At 36.6% G+C, this 19,535-nt stretch overlaps 1 protein-coding gene across 4 annotated transcripts in view; it reads right to left on the bottom strand.

The window, feature by feature from the left end:
* Positions 1 to 19,535, bottom strand: part of LOC124391529 (potassium voltage-gated channel subfamily KQT member 2) — a 52,293-nt gene that overhangs the window by 4,145 nt on the left and 28,613 nt on the right. Inside the window, exons 5-16 of one of the 4 annotated variants that reach the window (XM_046858159.1) lie at positions 17,818 to 17,943; positions 16,811 to 16,921; positions 16,585 to 16,680; positions 14,754 to 14,848; positions 12,506 to 12,574; positions 12,338 to 12,367; positions 11,822 to 12,045; positions 10,825 to 10,872; positions 7,754 to 7,862; positions 2,890 to 3,021; positions 1,845 to 1,940; positions 243 to 366 (exon numbers count right to left, since the gene is read on the bottom strand). In XM_046858159.1, the coding sequence (XP_046714115.1) occupies positions 243 to 366; positions 1,845 to 1,940; positions 2,890 to 3,021; positions 7,754 to 7,862; positions 10,825 to 10,872; positions 11,822 to 12,045; positions 12,338 to 12,367; positions 12,506 to 12,574; positions 14,754 to 14,848; positions 16,585 to 16,680; positions 16,811 to 16,921; positions 17,818 to 17,943 (1,260 nt within the window). The remainder of the gene's footprint in view (positions 1 to 242; positions 367 to 1,844; positions 1,941 to 2,889; positions 3,022 to 7,753; positions 7,863 to 10,824; positions 10,873 to 11,821; positions 12,046 to 12,337; positions 12,368 to 12,505; positions 12,575 to 14,753; positions 14,849 to 16,584; positions 16,681 to 16,810; positions 16,922 to 17,817; positions 17,944 to 19,535) is intronic. The other 3 variants (XM_046858169.1, XM_046858178.1, XM_046858187.1) reach the window with 3 other exon arrangements.

The raw sequence follows: 19,535 nt of genomic DNA, 5'->3' as shown, positions 1-19,535 counted from the left end.
CTGTGATTTATTGGTTCATTTTTTGTTGGAGAACTGTACTGCAACATGTATTTTTCCAGATTTTGGAATGGGTATGAGGATTTTACTCTGAGAAGTGAAGTTTAAAACAACTAGAATTGTTATAGTTTGAATTTTCTTATAATGTGAATTCAAATGTGAAAGTACTTGAAGGGAATATGATGAATGTGAGAACATATCAAACTAACAGGTTTGCCAAACATATCGTAAAAATGTATAATGACCTGTTTCTCTACTTTCAAAAGCCTTCCCATCATGCTTGGGTCCTCTGTGATTTCTGCTTCTGTTGAGCTTTTAGGACGATCCTTGTCTGTGATTGGGGCACCTCTGCCAACAATCTGGTCCACCCTACCATTCAAATAAAAAAGAAGCACAATCTAGGCTATAGGCTATGCAATATCAGCTTATCAAGTACAAGCCTTATTATAGCAATCCCCCCCCCAAAAAAAATAAATAAAATAAAAATGGCAGAGACAGCTATATTGACTTGTTTCAACTTTGTAAACCGCATAGAGGAAAGTAGAACAGGAGGAGAGTGGAGATATAAGAACATCCTGCACTCATTCACTCGCTTTCTGCCGGAACATTATGTAGGTGAATGAGTGCATGCAGAATGGTGGAACATGATATGAACAGGTGTTTCCAGATTAATAGAGAGAGACAGAAGGATGGACAAAGAGCCCGGCCCACCATAAGGACTATTTCTACATATGTGTATTGGAATACAGTATTTGAACAACTTGCAATTGAAGCATCCAGTGAGGCTGTTTGTAACTGCTGTGAAATGAGCACGAGTTGTCCAAGAGAATTAATTACTGTATTCCAATATATAATAAATGCGTGTGACAAATTAAAAAAAAAGGATTATTTTAAAAATATTTATCTTTATTTTTAAATATTTGGAAAATATTTTAAGTTTTTTTGTTTGCCCAGAACTCATGGCACTCAATTTCTCTTAGATTTTTTTTTTTATTATTAACCAATATACTATAAAAAAAGAAAGAAAAATAAACATGATCAATTAAAAAAAGTACAGTGAGAATTTATAAAAAAATATATATACATATACATATATATATATATATATATATATATATATATATATATATATATATATATATATACAACCTTACCTATATATACCTGATATTCAGACATCCTTAGACGGTTGTTGTGTATTGTATGGCATGCCCCTAAAATATGTCATGCCAACATGCATAAAAAAAGATTTGTTGAAGTTACAATTCTACTTGGTCATAGGCACCTTTGCTGCATTTTGCTCGGTCCAGATTATTCATTTCATACAGCGAAGCAAGCAATCCAGCTCAACCTGTTTTTGTTTAGCTACTAATCACTTACCTGCATGTATGATACTTGAATCCTTATGTTTAAGTTCGACATGAATATGACCTGTGTGAAAATTAGCACTTGGACATGTACCATGCTCAGTCTCAACAAACAAAAGATTAAAAGGGACTTAAGAGTTTATCAGCAGCTACTAACTGAATCACAGTTGGCTTTAATAAGCACTGAAGGAATTACTGCTACCATCTAAATAACCCTGCAGAGCACAAATATTCTTAAAAAAATAAAAGACATTATGTATCAGTGAAAAACTTCACATTCAGCTGCCAATCCACTAAAATAAAATAAATGTATGCACCTTGTTTGTGTTAACTGAGCATCCCAAGAAGCAATGTCATGTAGTGTGAAACAAAAACAGGTTGTTTTTCTTTCTGCTCAGCACAATCAGCAAAAAAAAAAGAAAAAAAGAAAAATTATATAGCTCTAAGGCGAGCACGAGATGCAGTTTGGTGCGTCCTAACCTAGGAGAGAACTGGGGCGACTCTTTGGTTCCCTTGGTTGAATACTTCTTATGGCGGGGAGTGGTGGGACCCGGAGGACCCAATATCATATCTATCCTGGCAAAGCAAATAGAGGAGAGGACAGCACAATGCAGGATGATGCGACACGGACCAGCACAGACGTCAGGACCATGGGCACATTAGCATAAGAAGGAGGGGGAAAAAAAACAACCAAACCATGAAAAAAGAAAATATAAAAATAGGAAAAGAGAAAAGGACAAAAAGTGAAAATATATTCCCGACATACTTTACAGAGAAAACAGCTGAATGGCCTTTTTTTTTCTTTTTTTTCCAGCTTGAGCAGTGATAGTGAGATCTTGCAGTGAAACAGCAAGATTTAAGCAAAAATAAGTACACTGAAAGTATGCCTACGTATGCTTCAAGAGCATGAATATATTTATACAATTATATGCTGAATCATTTTCTTAAATATTTTTTTTTTTGTATATATATGTATATCAATGTTACTTTTAGATGGGACTGAGTATGATTGACCCTAAATTCTGAGAAAATTAAATGTCACACAGATTTGTTTCAGGTTTGCCTTCTCCATTCTACCATACACTTTGTGTTATCACCAAGTGAGCAGTGACGTCCTTCCATGGTGGGTGAGTGTTTATGCACACAACACACCACAAAAAAAATGCACCCGGTACACACCATGATATTAGATACACACAATGAAACAGTTTGGACCTATTTGACTTCATGGGATACACAGGCGAAACATGTGATGTCATATTGCTTTGAAAAGAAAAAAATGAACCACAGAAAGATTTTGAAATAGGGGGAAATGTGAAAAATGTTTAGTGTTATACATTAAGCAATGCTGTAAATAAAACCCAGTGTACATGTGTACTGCTGAATTGTTGAAGGAAAGAAGAAGACAGGAGAGCAAAGACAAACAGAAACAGAAGAAAGTAAGAAAGAAAGAAAGAAAGAAAGAAAGAAAGAAAGAAAGAAAGAAAGAAAGAAAGCAGAATGAAATATTTATATTTGGCCTTGCCTCGACTGCAGGTTTTTAATCCTGGCCAACATGTCTAGGTGTCCAGCTGAATATTGCTCGATAACATCCATTACATCATAAGGCCGAAGACTCTCCTTAAACTTTCGCTTTGACACCATAAACCGCATAATGCTGCAGAGACAAAGCATTTGCAAACAGTATATTAATGCCAATCTGACATACTTTACTGTCAACACATCAGCATTAAGTGAGTACATACATGTCAACACACTGTGTATAAAAGTTGAAATGATTTGTTTTAAGGCTCTTTTCAGGAAAGCCATACTAGGGTTAAATGATGCCATTGCAGGGCACTCGAAATGACAGCTTTGGTGTCCTCATGTCCTCTTCTTCTTCTTTCGGCTGCTCCCATTAGGGGTTGCCACAGCAGATCATCCGTCTCCATACCACCCTGTCCTCTACATCTGCCTCTTTCACACCAACTACCTGCATGTCTTCCCTCACCACATCCATGAACCTCTTCCTTGGCCTTCCTCTTTTCCTCCTACCTGGTGACTCCATCCTCAGCATTCTTCTGCCAATATAATTCATGTCCCTCCTCTGCACATGTCCAAACCATCTCAATCTCGCCTCCCTCACCTTGTCACCAAAACATCCTACATGCGCTGTCCCTCTAATAAACTCATTTCTAATCTTGTCCATCCTCGTCACTCCCAACGAAAACCTTAACATCTTCAGCTCTGCTACCTCCAGCTCCACCTCCTGTCTTCTACTCAATGCCACTCTCTCTAATCCATGCAACATTGCAGGTCTCACCACAGTCCTATAAACTTTCCCTTTTATTCTTGCAGATACCCTACTATCACAAATCACTCCTGTCACTCTTCTCCACCCACTCCACCCTGCCTGTACTCTTTTCTTTACTTCTCTAACACACTCTCCATTACTTTGCACTGTTGACCCCAGGTACCTGAACTCCTCCACCTTCTCCACCTCTTCTCCCTGCAACCGCACCACTCCACTGCCCTCCATTTTATTCACACACATGTACTCTGTCTTACTCCTACTGACTTTCATTCCCCTTCTCTTCAGCGCATATCTCCACCTCTTCAGGCTCTTCTCAACCTGCTCTCTACTCTCACCACAAATCACAATATCATCCGCAAACATCATAGTCCAGGAGACTCCTGTCTGACCTCGTCCGTCAACCTGTCCATCACCACTGCAAACAGGAAAGGGCTCAGGGCCGATCCTTGATGCAGTCCAACCTCACCCTGAACCAGTCTGTCGTTCCTACTGCACACTTCACTGCTGTCACACTGTCCTCATACATGTCCTGCACCACCCTCACATACTTCTCTGACACACCTGACTTCCTCGTACAGTACCACAACTCCTCTCTCGGCACCCTCTCGTACGCTTTCTCTAAATCCACAAATACACAATGCAATTCCTTCTGTCCTTCTCTATACTTCTCCATTAACATCCTCAAAGCAAATAAGGCATCTGTGGTGCTCTTCCTCGGCATGAAACCATACTGTTGCTCACAGATGGTCACCTCTTCTCTCAGCCTGGCTTCCACTACTCTTTCCCATAACTTCATGGTGTGACTGATCAACTTAATTTCCCTGACGTTACTGCAGGTCTGCACATCTCCCTTATGCTTGAAGATCGGTACCTGCACACTCCTTCTCCATTCCTCAGGCATCTTCTCACCTTCCAGAATCCTGTTAAACAATCTGGTTAAAAACCCACTGCCATCTCTCCTAAACATCTCCACGCTTCTACAGGTATGTCATCTGGTCCAACCGACTTTCCACTCTTCATCCCCTAAATCGCTGCTCTCACTTCCTCTTTACTAATCCTATCTACATCCTGCTTTACAACTCCACATCATCCAACCTTCTCTCTCTGATTTTCCTCATTCATCAGCTGCTCAAAATACTCCCTCCACCTTCTCAACACACTCTCCTCACTAGTCAACACATTTCCCTCTCCATCCTTTATTGCTCTAACTTGCAGTACATCCTTCCAGCTCGGTCCCTCTGCCTGGCCAATTGGTATAAATCCTTTTCTCCTTCCTTAGTGTCCAACCTCTCATACAGCTCCTCATATGCCTTTTCCTTGGCTTTCGCCACATCCCTCTTACCTGCTGCCGCATCTCCTTGTACTCCTGCCTACTTTTCTCATCACTCTGTCTATCCCACTTCTGTTTTGCCAACCTCTTTCTCCTTATGCTGTCCTGCACTTCCTCATTCCACCACCACGTCTCCTTGCCTTCCTTTCTATTTCCAGATGTCACACCAATACTTTTCTTGCTGCCTCCCTCATTACTCCTGCAGTAGTTTCCCAATCACCCAACACCTCTTCACCCCCACTGAGCCCCTGTCTGACCTCTTCCCTGAACCTCACACTACAATCTTCCTCCTTCAGTTTCCACCATCTTATTCTTCTTTTAGTCCTAGCTACACTGTCCCCTGCCAACACCTTACAGTCTCCAATCTCCTTCAGGTTGCATTTCCTGCATATAACATATTCCACCTGTGTGCACCTTCCTCCACTCTTATACGTCACCCTATGATCCTCCTTCTTCTTAAAATAAGTGTTCACCACTGCCATTTCCATCCTTTTAGCAAAATCTACCACCATCTGCCCTTCCACATTCATCTCCTTAAGGCCATACCTACCCTTACCTCCTCATCACCTCTGTTCCCTTCACCAAAATGCCCATTAAAGTCTGCCCCAATCACCAATCGTTCTTTCCTAGGTACACCATCTACCACTTCATCTAATTCACTCCAGAATCTTTCCTTCTCCTCCATCTCACAGCCAACTTGTGGAGCATAAGCACTGATGACATTTATCATCATCCATTCAACTTCCAGCTTCACATTCATCACCCTATCAGAAACTCTCTTCACCTCCACTACACTTTTACTGTACTCTTCCTTCAGGATCACTCCTATACCATTTCTCTTTGCATCCAAACCATGATAGAACAGTTTGAACCCACCTCGAATGTTCCTGGCCTTACTCCCTTTCCACTTGGTCTCCTGAACACACAACATATCTACCTTTCTCCTCTCCATCATATCAGCTATCTCTTTCCCTTTCCCCGCCATAGCACCAACATTTAAAGTACCAACCCGAACCTCCACTCTCCTACACTGCTCCTTTTCCTGCCATCTCTGTAAACGTCTTCCTCCTCTCCTTCTCCTCCTTCGGCCAACAGTAGCCCAATTTCCACCGGTACCCTGTCGGCTAACGATACCCGTGGCGGTCGTTGTTAACCCGGGCTTCGATAGATCCGGTATGAAATTCTCATTTGTGATCCGCATATTTGATTTGGCACATGTTTTAGGCTGGATGCCCTTCCTAACGCAACTCTCCCTATTTACCCGGGCTTGGGACCGGCACTAAGAGTTCACTGGCTTGTGCCTCCCTAATGGCTGGGTTGGTGTCCTCATGTCTACATTCAAATAAACCCCAAAGTCTTCTCACATGGCCAAGCTTTGATTTCCACTGTCATAAAATGAGTCATCCTACAACTGACATAATTCCTTGACTTACATTTGTAAATGTGTAAAAGTGTAAAAAGCAAGGGTGCAATTTGAGTTTAATGTAGTCATACATTACATTTTTTTAATCAATTTTTATCAACACTTGTTATAACTCTTCCAGAAAAAAATAATAAAATGGCAAAAATCAAACCATTATTTATAATATACTCAATATGACTAAATGTATGTGAACCATCCCACCTACATATGTAAACTTATGTAAACTTATGGACAGCCTATTTCAAAGCCCTGGGCATTAAAATAAACTTTTCTTATTCTTTTGCAGATATAACAACCTTCACTCTTTTCTCAGAAGAGCTTGGTATGTGCCTATGGGAATTTGTGTTCAATTAAGACTAATATTCAATGAAAAGACCTAGATTCGCTCACCACAGTGTTCAGTGTGGTTGAGGTCAGGGCTGTGTGCAGGAGCTCCTTAATACTCGGCTCATTAAATCACGACTTTATGATCTCTGAACATAGGGACATTTATTCATGTCTCCATTTTATTAAGCTCACAATGTCCAATTCTTGTGCAAATGTTGCTTCCAAAAGTAGTTTGGAGCTCTGTAGTGAATAATTCAAAAGAGCATAAGGAATCACTAGCACTCGACAGTCCCTGCTCTTTGAGTTGATGATGTCTACCACTTACTTTGCGGCTGAGATGTTGTTGCTACTTGACGCATCCATTTTACAATAATAGCACTTACAGTTGACAGGGGCAGATCTAGCAAGGCAGAAATTTTAACACAAAAGGTTTGTGGCATCCTATGAATGTGCTGCATTGAGCTTTTCAGTATAGTCCAATGTCCAATGAAATACAGAACTCAGTAATTGGGAGAGCTGTCCACATACTTTTGGTCATACAGTGTATGTTACAGGTCAATAGTTAATAAATAAATAAATAAATAAATAAATAAATAAATAAATCCAGTAACGGTCCATTGGACAGCCTCTCCAGAGATTACTTTCATAAAAAAAAAAAAAAGATGTGCAAGCATGTTGTGTCATGTTGTCAAGGTGTCAAGGTGTTTCAACAAAAGACTGAGTAAAGAGTATCAATACTTATATACATGTGATATTAAATTTTATTTTTATTTTGAGTTTAGTTGAGTTGAGTTAAAAACATTTCTAGAATTGTGGTTTTTGTTTCTCATTATGGGTATTAAGTGTAGATTAAAAAGAACAAATACATTCAAATAATTGTAGTATCAGGCTGCAAGATAATTAAAGTAAAATAAGTGAAGGGGGTCTGAATATGTTCCGAATGCACTGTACATATGAACTGCGTAAGTTTCCTGTCTACAGTATGTTTTATAATGATTCAGTGCTCTAATACTTACCAGACTGCCCTGATGGTAACTTTAATTCCTGGTGTTAAATCTTGTGGCACAAACTCACAATGGCAGCTCTTATTGTCATCAACAATGTCTTCTCCAGGAAGGCTGGCTTCTACAAAAAAAAAACATTATAAAAACAAGGGACTCCGGCATTAGTAAACAAACCCCTAAGTCTCCTGTCCACGTCTTAAGCTTGTTTTCTCTGGGATGACACCAAGCAGAGACCAGCCACAGCCATTAACTTGCACAGCTCAGTAAGACAGTGTACAGTTGAATATCAGTTAGGTCAGGGCAGGTTAACGGGCAGTGTGAGCTTATCTCATTGGCCAGGTGATATCACAGCAGCCTGATGCACCAGGAGAGGGTAGGGATAGCCAAGATTCAGAAATTAGTAATTAACAAAAAACTACTGCAACCCAGAAGAACATGAGCCAGCAAATAAAGCAAAGTAACTATTAGAGCTGAACACCCTCAATGTGAGCTTAAATTATAGTGACTCTGCAAAAAGTTTAGGTCAAAAGACATCATATAAAGGTATATACTCAGAACTCTGATATTTCATTTTGCGAGTGTCTGTAAGTCAAATACCGTTGTTTCAATGAATGGTTGGTGGTCTAAGGAAAATTATAACGCAATAAAAAAAGAGTAGTATGTTTCTGCTCTTAAAAGGAATTAGTGTGAACGTTTTTAATAATGTATTTGACTAAACTGTTAGCTTTTATGTTAAGTGCAGAGTAAATGGTTCCCCTGAATTGATTTGAAATTTCCAGTTTAGTGAAGCTGTGGTAAACACTAATTATATATATTTTTAATATCTTCTGCTTTATTATTATGCTGGAGCAGTCATTCTAGGTTACAGTATTTCTCAACTGTGGTCCCTTTTGTCCCCATAGTTCATCTGGCATTAGAGTAACTATAGTTCTTATCGTGCGTTCAATGCCAGCTAAATCACAGAGCCTAACAAATGCTGTACAGCTCCAACCTCTCAGTTGATTTATGAAAGGCTCCAGAATTTTGGACACTATGGAGTTGTTACAGTGCTCTGTGATGCCAGCTGGAAGGCCCCATCAGGTAGTAAGTTGCAGGGACTTTAGAAAACTAATCAGCTGTTTTCACATGCAAGTAACAGCGCAGCATTGCCAGGCTGTTAATTTGGAATCATGGTATGATGGGTCATGAAATGGCTCCAGAACAGAAACATGCACCCTTGTTGGTTGTCCTGTTTCTAGGCTTCATAAAAGAGCTTGCTATAGTGGCCACAACCATGTAATTATTGTCTTACTGATCAACCCTTCAATTGCTGCAAACATTGGAAAAGAAAGATGACAATATTTGGTTAAAATGTGGCTGCAGGAAATGATATGATAAAGCTATTTAAAATGTAATGTCTAAAGACCATGAAGGGTAAATAAAACATAGGAAAATAAGGAATTCAAAAAAAGGCTCGTCTTCCCTTATATGATAACTTTTCAACCCTGGTCTTTGCGTACTGCACATTCTAGTGTTTTTCCTGTTCAGACCCACTTTTAACTAATCTGCTTTTTACAGCTCTTAAGGAACTGAGGTTTGTATGTTAGACCAGAGGAAACACTAAACACTAAAAAACAAGATGTACTACAGTGTTGCCTTATTCAAATCAAATGTACATGCACCAAGAAAAAATAAATAAATAATCAGAAATGAAAATAAAGTGAGTTGTTGTCTTTTTAAACAGAATCAAACAACAAAAGAGAACATTACTAATCAAGAAGACATTAATTTATTTTTTTTTGTTTACCTAATTGTGCATCAAACTGCCTAAAAATATGATAAAACTTATTTAGCTGGGGATTTTTTTTGGTAAGAAATGATAAAAGGAGACAATAAAATGCTTCTCAAATGCAATATGAAGAAATTTAAATGCAGCCACACATGAAATTCTGCACAGATTTGTCTTAAACTGAGCTTATTGTTTGCAAATCTTAGCAGTTAACTAAGAGGTCATTTTATTCATTTAATTTAAAAATATGGTTGGTTTTTAAAATGCTATGCTGCTTAAAAAATAGAAACAAAATGAATTAAAATTAAATTAATCTAATGCAGTTAAAAACATTTAGTAACATAAAAGAGTTTCACATACACTATGTGGACAAAAGTCTTGATCTTGAGTGGCCTGCAATACAGCTCTAAACTCAACCCTATTAAACACCTTTGGGATAAATTGGAATTACTGCACCCCAGGCCTCCTCACCCTACATCACTACCTGACTTTACTAATGACTTTGTGGCTAAATAGCACAAATATCCATAAGCACACTCCAAATTCCACTGGAGCATCTTCCCAAAAGAGTGGAGGCTAACAGCTAATGGAGATTACATATGGAATGAGATGTTCAAAAAGCACATCTCATGGTCAGATGTTCACAAACTTTTGTCCAAATAGTGTATTTATACTTGTATTATATTATATTATATTATATTATCAATCAATGCCATTGATAAGTCCTATTCATTCCATTTATCTTTCATCTATATTTTATATAAAGTAAATAAAAAAGTTATAAAAAACACACACACACAAAAAAAAAATCTAAACATTTAAACAAAAACATATTATTGAAAGAACTCCAATAACAACAAACAGTCCATTAATCTACAGTATAATAACCCTGCAATATTACAATGTTGCATGCTGCATAAACATGTGATTTTAAAAACCTAAACATTTTGGAGCCACAATTTCAGTAGAACAGAATTTTCTAATTTTATTCTTACCAGGTTTACCACCAGAACAAAACAAAACAAAACAAAACAAAAAAAAACAATAAATAATATTTATTAAAGTTAAAATTAAGTTAAAAATAATTATTATAGTATTTTATAGTAAATTAATAAACATCACAGGTCCACTGTGAAAGTCACTGTCATGTATTTACTTCAACAAATGTTACAATAAAAAAATATAATAATTCAAAAAACAATAACAGCAGTATATCTACCAACAGGAAGATATAATTAAGTTATATTGGTTTTGAATTGTGTTGTTTTAAAGGGTGGAAGTTGTACAGGGCTCAGACCCCTCTGGTTTGCCTGACCTGGAGAGCTCTTCTGCCTCAAATCTTCTGCCTGCATCTCAATCAGCACTTTAGCATCAGCATCGAACAGAGAAATGAAAAGGACAGCATCAGGATCCATATTCAATAAAAACCAATGGGGGACAAAAATCAGCACACACAGATTACAGCTAGGCTGCACTTTACACAATGTGCCATTATCAGAGCCCGTATGCAGTGATTATGTTACTGCTGAAATAAGTTATAATATAAAGTTTGGTTTAAATCTTTAATTACCATTGGATTTTCATCAATGGTTTAAAAATTGGCATTTTTGGGCTACTGAGAAATAGTCCCTTGTATAAAGTATGACCAGAAAGCATAAACATGGCATTAACACACAAACTCTGGTGCAACCGCAATAGCTATCTGTATCTGTCGATAGCTATATTATCTGTATCTCATCATGCAACATAAAGGACTTAATCAAAATCAGCAGCAACTATAATCAACTAGTTTATGTTTCAGTTCCAGAGTTTCTGTGCTACGACACAACATTTAAAGTATATACACCAACACACTGGCAGCACAAAAAAGCTACACATTATACAAAAATAAATAAAAAATAATGTGAGCAGTTTAGGAAAACAAAAAACAAAATAAACATGTCACCATGACACAAGTTCCTGGGTAATAATTACATGCAGTAACTGATGGAAAAAGAACAAGAATCCTGATGTTTAAAACTGATCAATTTAGTTCCGTTTGATCAATTACTTCATTTATTTTCTCCCAACATGAAAAATGTGTACATTTTAAGATACTCAAGGTGTTTTTTTTTATTATTATAATCAGGGTTAATAGAAGTGAAAATAGAGATAGCAGAACTAAAGACACTTAACAAATCAAACACAATACAATATCTGCAAAAACACTGTAGATACACTTAGACAGACCTTCCACTGTGCACCGATTCAGAAGTTTCAAAAAGCAAAATGCACGTACACAGTAAACAAGTATCTTTATTAGATTTCCTCACCTTCCGAGTTTTGGCGTGATGCTGCCCCTTTGAAGCGAAATGCTTGTCTAGCACGACTACGGTCACCAAAGCTCAGGCTCTTGGGCACCTTAGAAGGACTGTCTTCAATGTTATCAGCACTTGGAGAGCGTCTCAGAGGCTGCTGGCCTTGCGGTGAACTTTTCCCCTTTGTTCCCGAGCTTCTCGGGCTGGAGAACACTCTTTCTTTTAAACTGACCTTCTGACTGCAAAGGATCAGGTCATTATTATAAAACTCAATTATCAATTAAATCATGTGTTTAATAAAATGTGCTTACAGTGTTAGGCAAAAGCCAGGTAGGATACTTCAGAGAATTCTGTTTATCAGATTATCATTAGTGATTAAGAAGATCAAGGAAGTCATCGACAAAGAGAAAAATAAAACGATTTATCTGGAATAAGCTGTGACAAGAAATTTATAATAATTATAAAGAACCGTGTTCATTGGTAAATTGTGCATACTTTGTAGTTTTATATTTAAAATAATACAGTATTTACCTTGGAGATGGTTCTGGTTGGGCTTCTTTCCTGTATAAGAAAGCATATATTTAAATATATATGTACAGGTATAGGTCATCAAAACACAAACAGAACTAACCAGATTTTTTTTTTATTATTATGTAACATGGGATAAATCAGCAATTATAAACTATAATTTTATGTTACCTAAAAGAAAGGCCAGATTTGCTCTTCAGATTTCTGAGAAGATCAAGCTGGTTAAGGGGGGGGATGAGTCTGAAAAAAATGAAAACAAAATAATATAAACAAACTAATGTTTTAGCCGCAGTGTTAATGTGTGTTGCCTGTCAGATTCTGTGTGTATACCATGTAATGATCATGCAAACATAGAAAAGTCAACAATACATGTGTGCACCATATTCCATGATGCTATGCTGTGTGAAAGAGAAAAGCATAATTAAAGGGCACTAGCAGACAAGTAGCAATCTTCTAAAACATCTATGTACCATAGAAGGATGAATCTTTTTTTATATTATTATTATTATTATTATTATTATTATTATTATCATATTATTATTATTGTTATTATTATTGTATTACTATTATTAATAATAAAATATAAATTATTAATATAATATTAATAAAGATCAGTGACATTTGCCATGAAATCAGTAACACTGAATATTAGATGTAGGTTTTAAAGTTTATTGCTGCCATGTTTGCAGCTGTCAGCCTGCCAAGAACCCAGTGTGTAATTGAAGGAGGTGGAAAAACAATAAATACATGGTGCGTTTCAAGGTTTAAATTTGCAGACAGGAAGGAAATAAACCTGAAGTAAAAAAGGTTCATGCTGAATAGTAAAATTAAGGTGAGAAAATGTGGTGCATGTAAGGTCTGAGTGTGTTTTGTATACAAGTATGTGAGCACAAAAAAACTGGAAGTGTGAATTATTGCCAGGGGTATGCAGTGCCTTATATAAAAGCTAGAAAGTTGAAAGTCATAAAGGTATAGATAAACACTCAGTGAACACTTTATTTTGAACACTACCTACTGGTTAGGGGCCTTCCATTGCTCTCAAAACAGTCTGTTCTTTTTGGCATAAGCAACAAAAGATTTAGGTGCAAGTTGCATCAGTTCAAAAACTGCATCAAGACATTTTTAGGTGCACTTTCAAAACTATGAATCTAACTTCCTACCACATAACAAGGTGACTGGAAAGGCCCTTGAAGAACACTAAACTCGTGTCATGTTCATGGAAGCATTTTCAGATGACTTTTAGTTTGTTATTATGTTGTAAATAGACAGTAGATGATGATAAATTGTGGTCATAAAAGAATGCACAAGATCAGCAACAATACTACTAGACTGTACGCATATAAGAGATGAATATTTGGTATTAATGGGCATGAAAGTGTGCCAAGAAAATGTTCATATTGCAATGCACTGAAAGAACAAGCAGTAGATATAAGATTACAATGTATTAATGTTTCTCTATTTGCCTACATTTTACTAGTGTCAGTGTGTTTGCTTCCTTATCTGGCTTACCTGTTGGCTATAATATTGTGGCTGAGAGAGGATAATTATGAAATCATGTTACAACAAAAGAATACTATTACTTATTAGGACCTTTATTCTTACATAAGCTTTACTGCTGATTTACCAATAAATACATTTAACTTACAGCAGAAACTTTTCAATAAAAGAGGTAGATGGCTAGTGGACTGGCAGGCTGGGAACAAATGTTACTAGCAATGATCGATTGCGGTAATTTATACAATGTTCTATTCAATAGTTTATTTCCCAGAAGATTACTTGTTACTTTGAACAAACCATTAAAACAGGCATCTTCACTCTTATCCTCAAAGGTGCAGGGTTTTATTCTAACCAAGCACGAGCCACACTGGTATCTTGGTCTCCAATCACCTATCAAGTGAATTTCCTATTTGGCTGAAATGAAAGTCTGCAGTCACACTGGTCCTTTGTGGATAGAATGGAAGACTTCTGCCTTAAAGCATTAAAAGGTCTCACAAGTTTTTTTTTAGGAACATGGATCCCCGGTCCTCATTCTGAAACACTTCAAAATACTCAACAAAAAAACCCAATGATATTCTATGGCAAATATTCCCCTCTCCAACCATCAACCTCCAAAATAAGGTCACAGCCTGGATCAATGCAAGTAGCGCATTGTTCTCATCTGACATGAAGGAGAAATATATTGAGAATTAAACCAGGACAGAGAAGAGAGAGAGAGTGTGTGAGAGTGAGAGCAAGAGAAAGAGAGACAGAGAGAGAGAGAGAGAGAGAGAGAGAGAGAGCAAGAGAAAGAGAAAGAGAGAGAGAGATGACAAAGCTCATGTCTTTATAGCAGATCTGAGGTTCTAGACTAAAGCTGAGATTCTGAAAAAAGAATAAAAACAATACAAGCAAAAGATAAAAATTAATTAAAGTCTCATACCTGTACATAGGAACTGACACTGTTCTCTCATAGTAGTCCCACGTTGACTGAAGGTCTGTGCGAGAGAGATTGGTAGCATACACTCTCCAAGCTGCCTGAAATGCCATATTAGACAGAAACTCCAGTTTTCAGTTCACTGCAGTTGGATTTAATATTAAGTATTAAGGTCATTTTATTTGAAAGTGAATGTTTAATATAAAAGGTGAAAAAATAAAACACAAAATGATTTATGGATAGTTAAATAACCACAAAACAAATATGAATTCAAAATATTGAAAAGGAAAAAAAATAAGTCTATTAATTTATTTAATGTGGTGTTTAAGAGCTCAGATATCTTTACATGTTAAATGTTCAATTAAATGCTCTGCTTTTCTAAGCAACTACTTTAATTAATTTAACATGATTACCATGCTGACTTACTTAAGACTAAAAAGGTTGTTAAAATCCTATAAAATATATTTGTATATAAAATGTTATAAAAAAAAAATCAAGCAAATATTTCGAATAGTTCACATAACCACTTCCACAAAGAGTTTTCTGTCATTTATTGTTTATTTGACAAAACATACAGCGTGGTAATGCATTAGAACAAAAAAATAAAAAAGGTTCGTTAACATGTAGGTTTGTCCCTTCTTTCAAATAAAAACAAACAATGAACTACGGATGTGTTGTTGTTCCACTTGAATGCATAGCCCTGCATGTACACTATATATATCTAGCCACTTGTGGTTCTTCCTTAAACTATTTCCAGAAAGGTGGATGCACACAATTGTATACTTTGGATATGGTAGTATAAATTTTTTCCCTTTATTTGAACTTAACACATATGAGACCCAAACCTGTTCCAGCATGACAATACTCCTGTGCACAATGTGAGCTGCATGAAGATGTGTTTTTGATGGTTTGGAGCGGGAGATCTTGAGTGGCCTGCTATAAAAATCTTTGAATCTTTGGGATGCATTTGAACGCTGACCGCACCCCAGGCCTCCTCACCCTACCCACAACGGTCCACAATCACACTCTAAAATCTAGTAGAACATCTTCCCAGAAGGTTATTATAACAGAAAATGTGGATTAAATGTGGGATGTTCAAAAATCACATACTAATCTTTAGGAACAAATGTCCACAAACATTTGTTCCTATAGTGTAGTTTTAGTGATTTTTAATAATAACAGTGATAAATGATTAATAGATTATAATTGTCATAATAAGCATCTTAAATAAAAATTTGTGCCATACAAATACAAATTTTTTAACCCCCCCCTCTCACTTTCCATGCAATTTTATATGATGTATCCTAAACGTTTTATCTTAGACACTACAAACTTTAAGACTGGACAACCAGTCAGCGAAATGTCGATCTATAAAAAAAATAACAACAGGAACTTCATTCATCTCTGAATGGCGACAGCTTCCGTAATCATCTGTGAAGTGACTGGAAGCTGACTGATATCGGCTTGGCTCGCCATAGGAATTAGACATTTTCAATTATACTGTTGAACCGATTAACCTATTCAGCCTATGAAGGACTGCATGATTAATGTATCGTTATTTCCATACAGAAAAACGGAAGAATTGTGCCCTGGTTTCAACTCAAAAGCTTGTAACTGCCATATACAGTATCGTTAATACACATTTACTTATTTTGCACACAGGTTGAGCAAAATATGTGTTTATATTTCTCTATAGGAAATCAATAACCACAATTTGGTGAATAAGTGAAGAAGTAAAGACTTTAAAGCATAAGTTTCCTCAAATCAAGATGTTTGTACATGGTGGCCCTGAGAATGTTGTGTAGATAATATAATGACAATATAAAGTGAAATTTACCTGAATGAGCCCCGCAGCTGGATTCCGTCGTTTCTCAAAATGCTTCTGCCGATGCTGCTCCTGGACCTTCAAGGCAAAGCCAGAGCCCAAGATTCCCTAGAAAGTATATAGGGGCGTCCGCTTAGAACAGGAGTTAATACACAGGGCAAATTTGTTCACTGCATAAGCAAGACTGCAGTGTCGTAGCTGCCTAAAAGGTCTTATATCAGGCTTTTTATAAACTTACTGCAGGCAAGGCAAAGAAGGACACTCCGATGAGGGTGAATGTTGCTGCAAGAAGACGTCCATTCCACGTTATTGGATACTTATCTCCATAACCTATTGTGGTTAGTGTGATCTAAAAAAAAGACATTAATATGAAATTTAAATAAATAAAATATTTTTTGCAATCACAGAAGTCACTACTCTTCTATCATTCAGAAAAATAAAGGTTTTATCCAAGGAACAGAACAGCATTTCTACTTCCTTACCTTCTGTATAAAAAAAAAAACAGTAATACTGTATATCATGTTCAGGTGCCTTTCCCTTCTTCTTAATCTATTTCTATTTGTAAATCTATTTGTTTCTTGATTATTTTGTTTTAGTTAAATTTTGCACTGCCGATGGTGTCTGTATTAAAGCACACCTTAGTTAAGGCAATAATTCTAGCTTTTGACTAATTGCTGTTCTGATCATGGTAGACTTTGTTGATGAATCAGACATATGGCATATTGTTTGTGGCAAAGTGTACCAGTCATGATCACTGTGAATTCAAAGTACTTAGTTTAATAAGTTGTGATAGAAAACAGTACAAAAACAGAATTAGTACTTGAGGGAGTTTCATCTTCAGCAGGATCAGTATATGCAATTTTGAGCTATATTCAGAGTTCAGAATAGAGTGTAATGAGGAATTAATCCTGAAATTGTGCAGACTGCTGGTCAGACCTCCTACATAGGATTTGTAAGTGCGGAAAAAAAACCATAACAAACAAAAAACAGAACAAATGTGACCCCGTTATGGGATATTCTGACAGTAAGCACAAAAATAACATGAAATCTAATAAGGCAAAACAAAACATCTTGCTATTAATCCAATTAATACCTCTTCATACAGTTATTCAGTATGATATTTAATTGATGAAATTCTTTGGACTAATTGTGAATGTGCATTATCCTATGGAAAACCTATGCAGGACAACATGCAATATGATGATATGAACCATATGATATGGTTCATATGATGATCTTGCTTACCAGACCCCACCACAGGGCATCGGCATAAGTAGCAAACATCTCGTTGTCCTCCTTTTCAGCCAGATACACAAGGAAAGAGGCCAGGATCAGACACAGGAAGCCAATGTACCAAGCTGTGATCAACTCCTGCCAAGGGCAAACATGACACAAACACATGCATACATTAAATATTTAAATAAGCATAAATTCACATGCTTTGCATTTAATAAGCTATTTTATGGTATATAGTGAAATTTCCATGTAGTCTCAGACCGTTTACTCTTAAATAACTGTTTTGAATTTCAATTATTCATTTATATATAGTACCACATTGATTAAAAATAAAGTAAGCTCACCACAAACACAACACTAAATTTGGAAAATAAATTAATGTATGATACTGACTAAATCCAGCTGATGAGCAGGACATGTTTATTACTGAGCTTGTGCTTCATCATCATATACATTATTAATGTACTACACTAAAAATCAATCTCATATGGGCTAAGAGCATCTCACAACAGTAATGTAATGCAATTTTCTAACCTACTCTCTGTGAAAAAGAACTAGACTCATAGCCTGTGGTGAAAGCAAAGGCAAAAAAAAGAAAGTCTGGAGAAAAGCATGTTAACACCCACATGTTAAGTGAGAGGTGAAGCCTTTTGGAAGGAACTTGCACAATTATTTTTGATTATATGATTGGTAATATGTTAAAATATTATACTGTCTGTATTATTGAAGTACAATACGTTCACTCAGTTAATTTTTAATCATATTTAAGTAATGTCTTTCTGTGTGAAGGTAATTATTCATAATCGATATCAAACAGGTAATTACATTACAGCATGCATTATAACTACTATACATTTACATTTACATTTGTGGCATTTAGCAGACGCCCTTATCAAGAGCGACGTACAAAAGTGCTTTGAGTCTCTAGTAATGAACTATTAGGTATTAAAAGGATGGCCAGCACACTAAAACATATCAGGACCGAAGTGGTTTCGCTGCTTTAATGAAATTAGTTGAACTCAGGCTCAGCTGACAAATACAACTTTCACTGAGGCATATGAGAGCCCCAAAAGCCTTCAATAAGCTAAATTAGGAAAAACGACCTGCTAGGTCAGCACATATTTCAGCACTTTCTTCAGTACTGCAGATAAACTTTTCTTGTGAATGCTAAGGAAGCAATTTACTACAGCCAAGAGACAGAATGGGGCTTTTGAAAGTTATCTAAACCTATATTATAGTGATAAATGTGCTGTTAGTGCTCTATATCTTTCAATAATTAGGTCTTTGACCTTGAAGGAGCCATTGAATTTGTGCTCATCTCAGCACATGAGACAGTAAACAGAGCTTGGTGAATGACAAGAGCACAGTGCAATCATATAAGCTTAGAAGAAACTGGATACACAGTTCACTTTATTCATCCCAGTGGTAATTTCACCCTATGCCATGTGTTTTTTCCAATGTTTTGTTATGTGGTTATTATATAGTCCTTGAAATTGTGCTAAGTTGGCACATCCGTGTTGCCTGACATCCAGTTGGCACAAGAGAGTGTGGCAGGGTAGCTAGAAGGTCACTAAAGGTTAGTATGTTGAATTTGGGGTTCCCCACATCAATCTGGCATGCTGAGCTGTTAGGACAGACAGAGGACAAAAGCCTCTGTGCCAAAGATAGATTTTACTGAATGGGACACTAGTTCATCACACACACACACACACACACACACACACACA

This window comes from Silurus meridionalis, chromosome 1 (genome assembly GCF_014805685.1).
Source record: "Silurus meridionalis isolate SWU-2019-XX chromosome 1, ASM1480568v1, whole genome shotgun sequence".
Lineage (NCBI taxonomy): Eukaryota > Metazoa > Chordata > Actinopteri > Siluriformes > Siluridae > Silurus > Silurus meridionalis.
The sequence above is the reverse complement of the archived record's forward strand: the minus strand, read 5'-3'. Positions and strand labels throughout refer to the sequence as shown.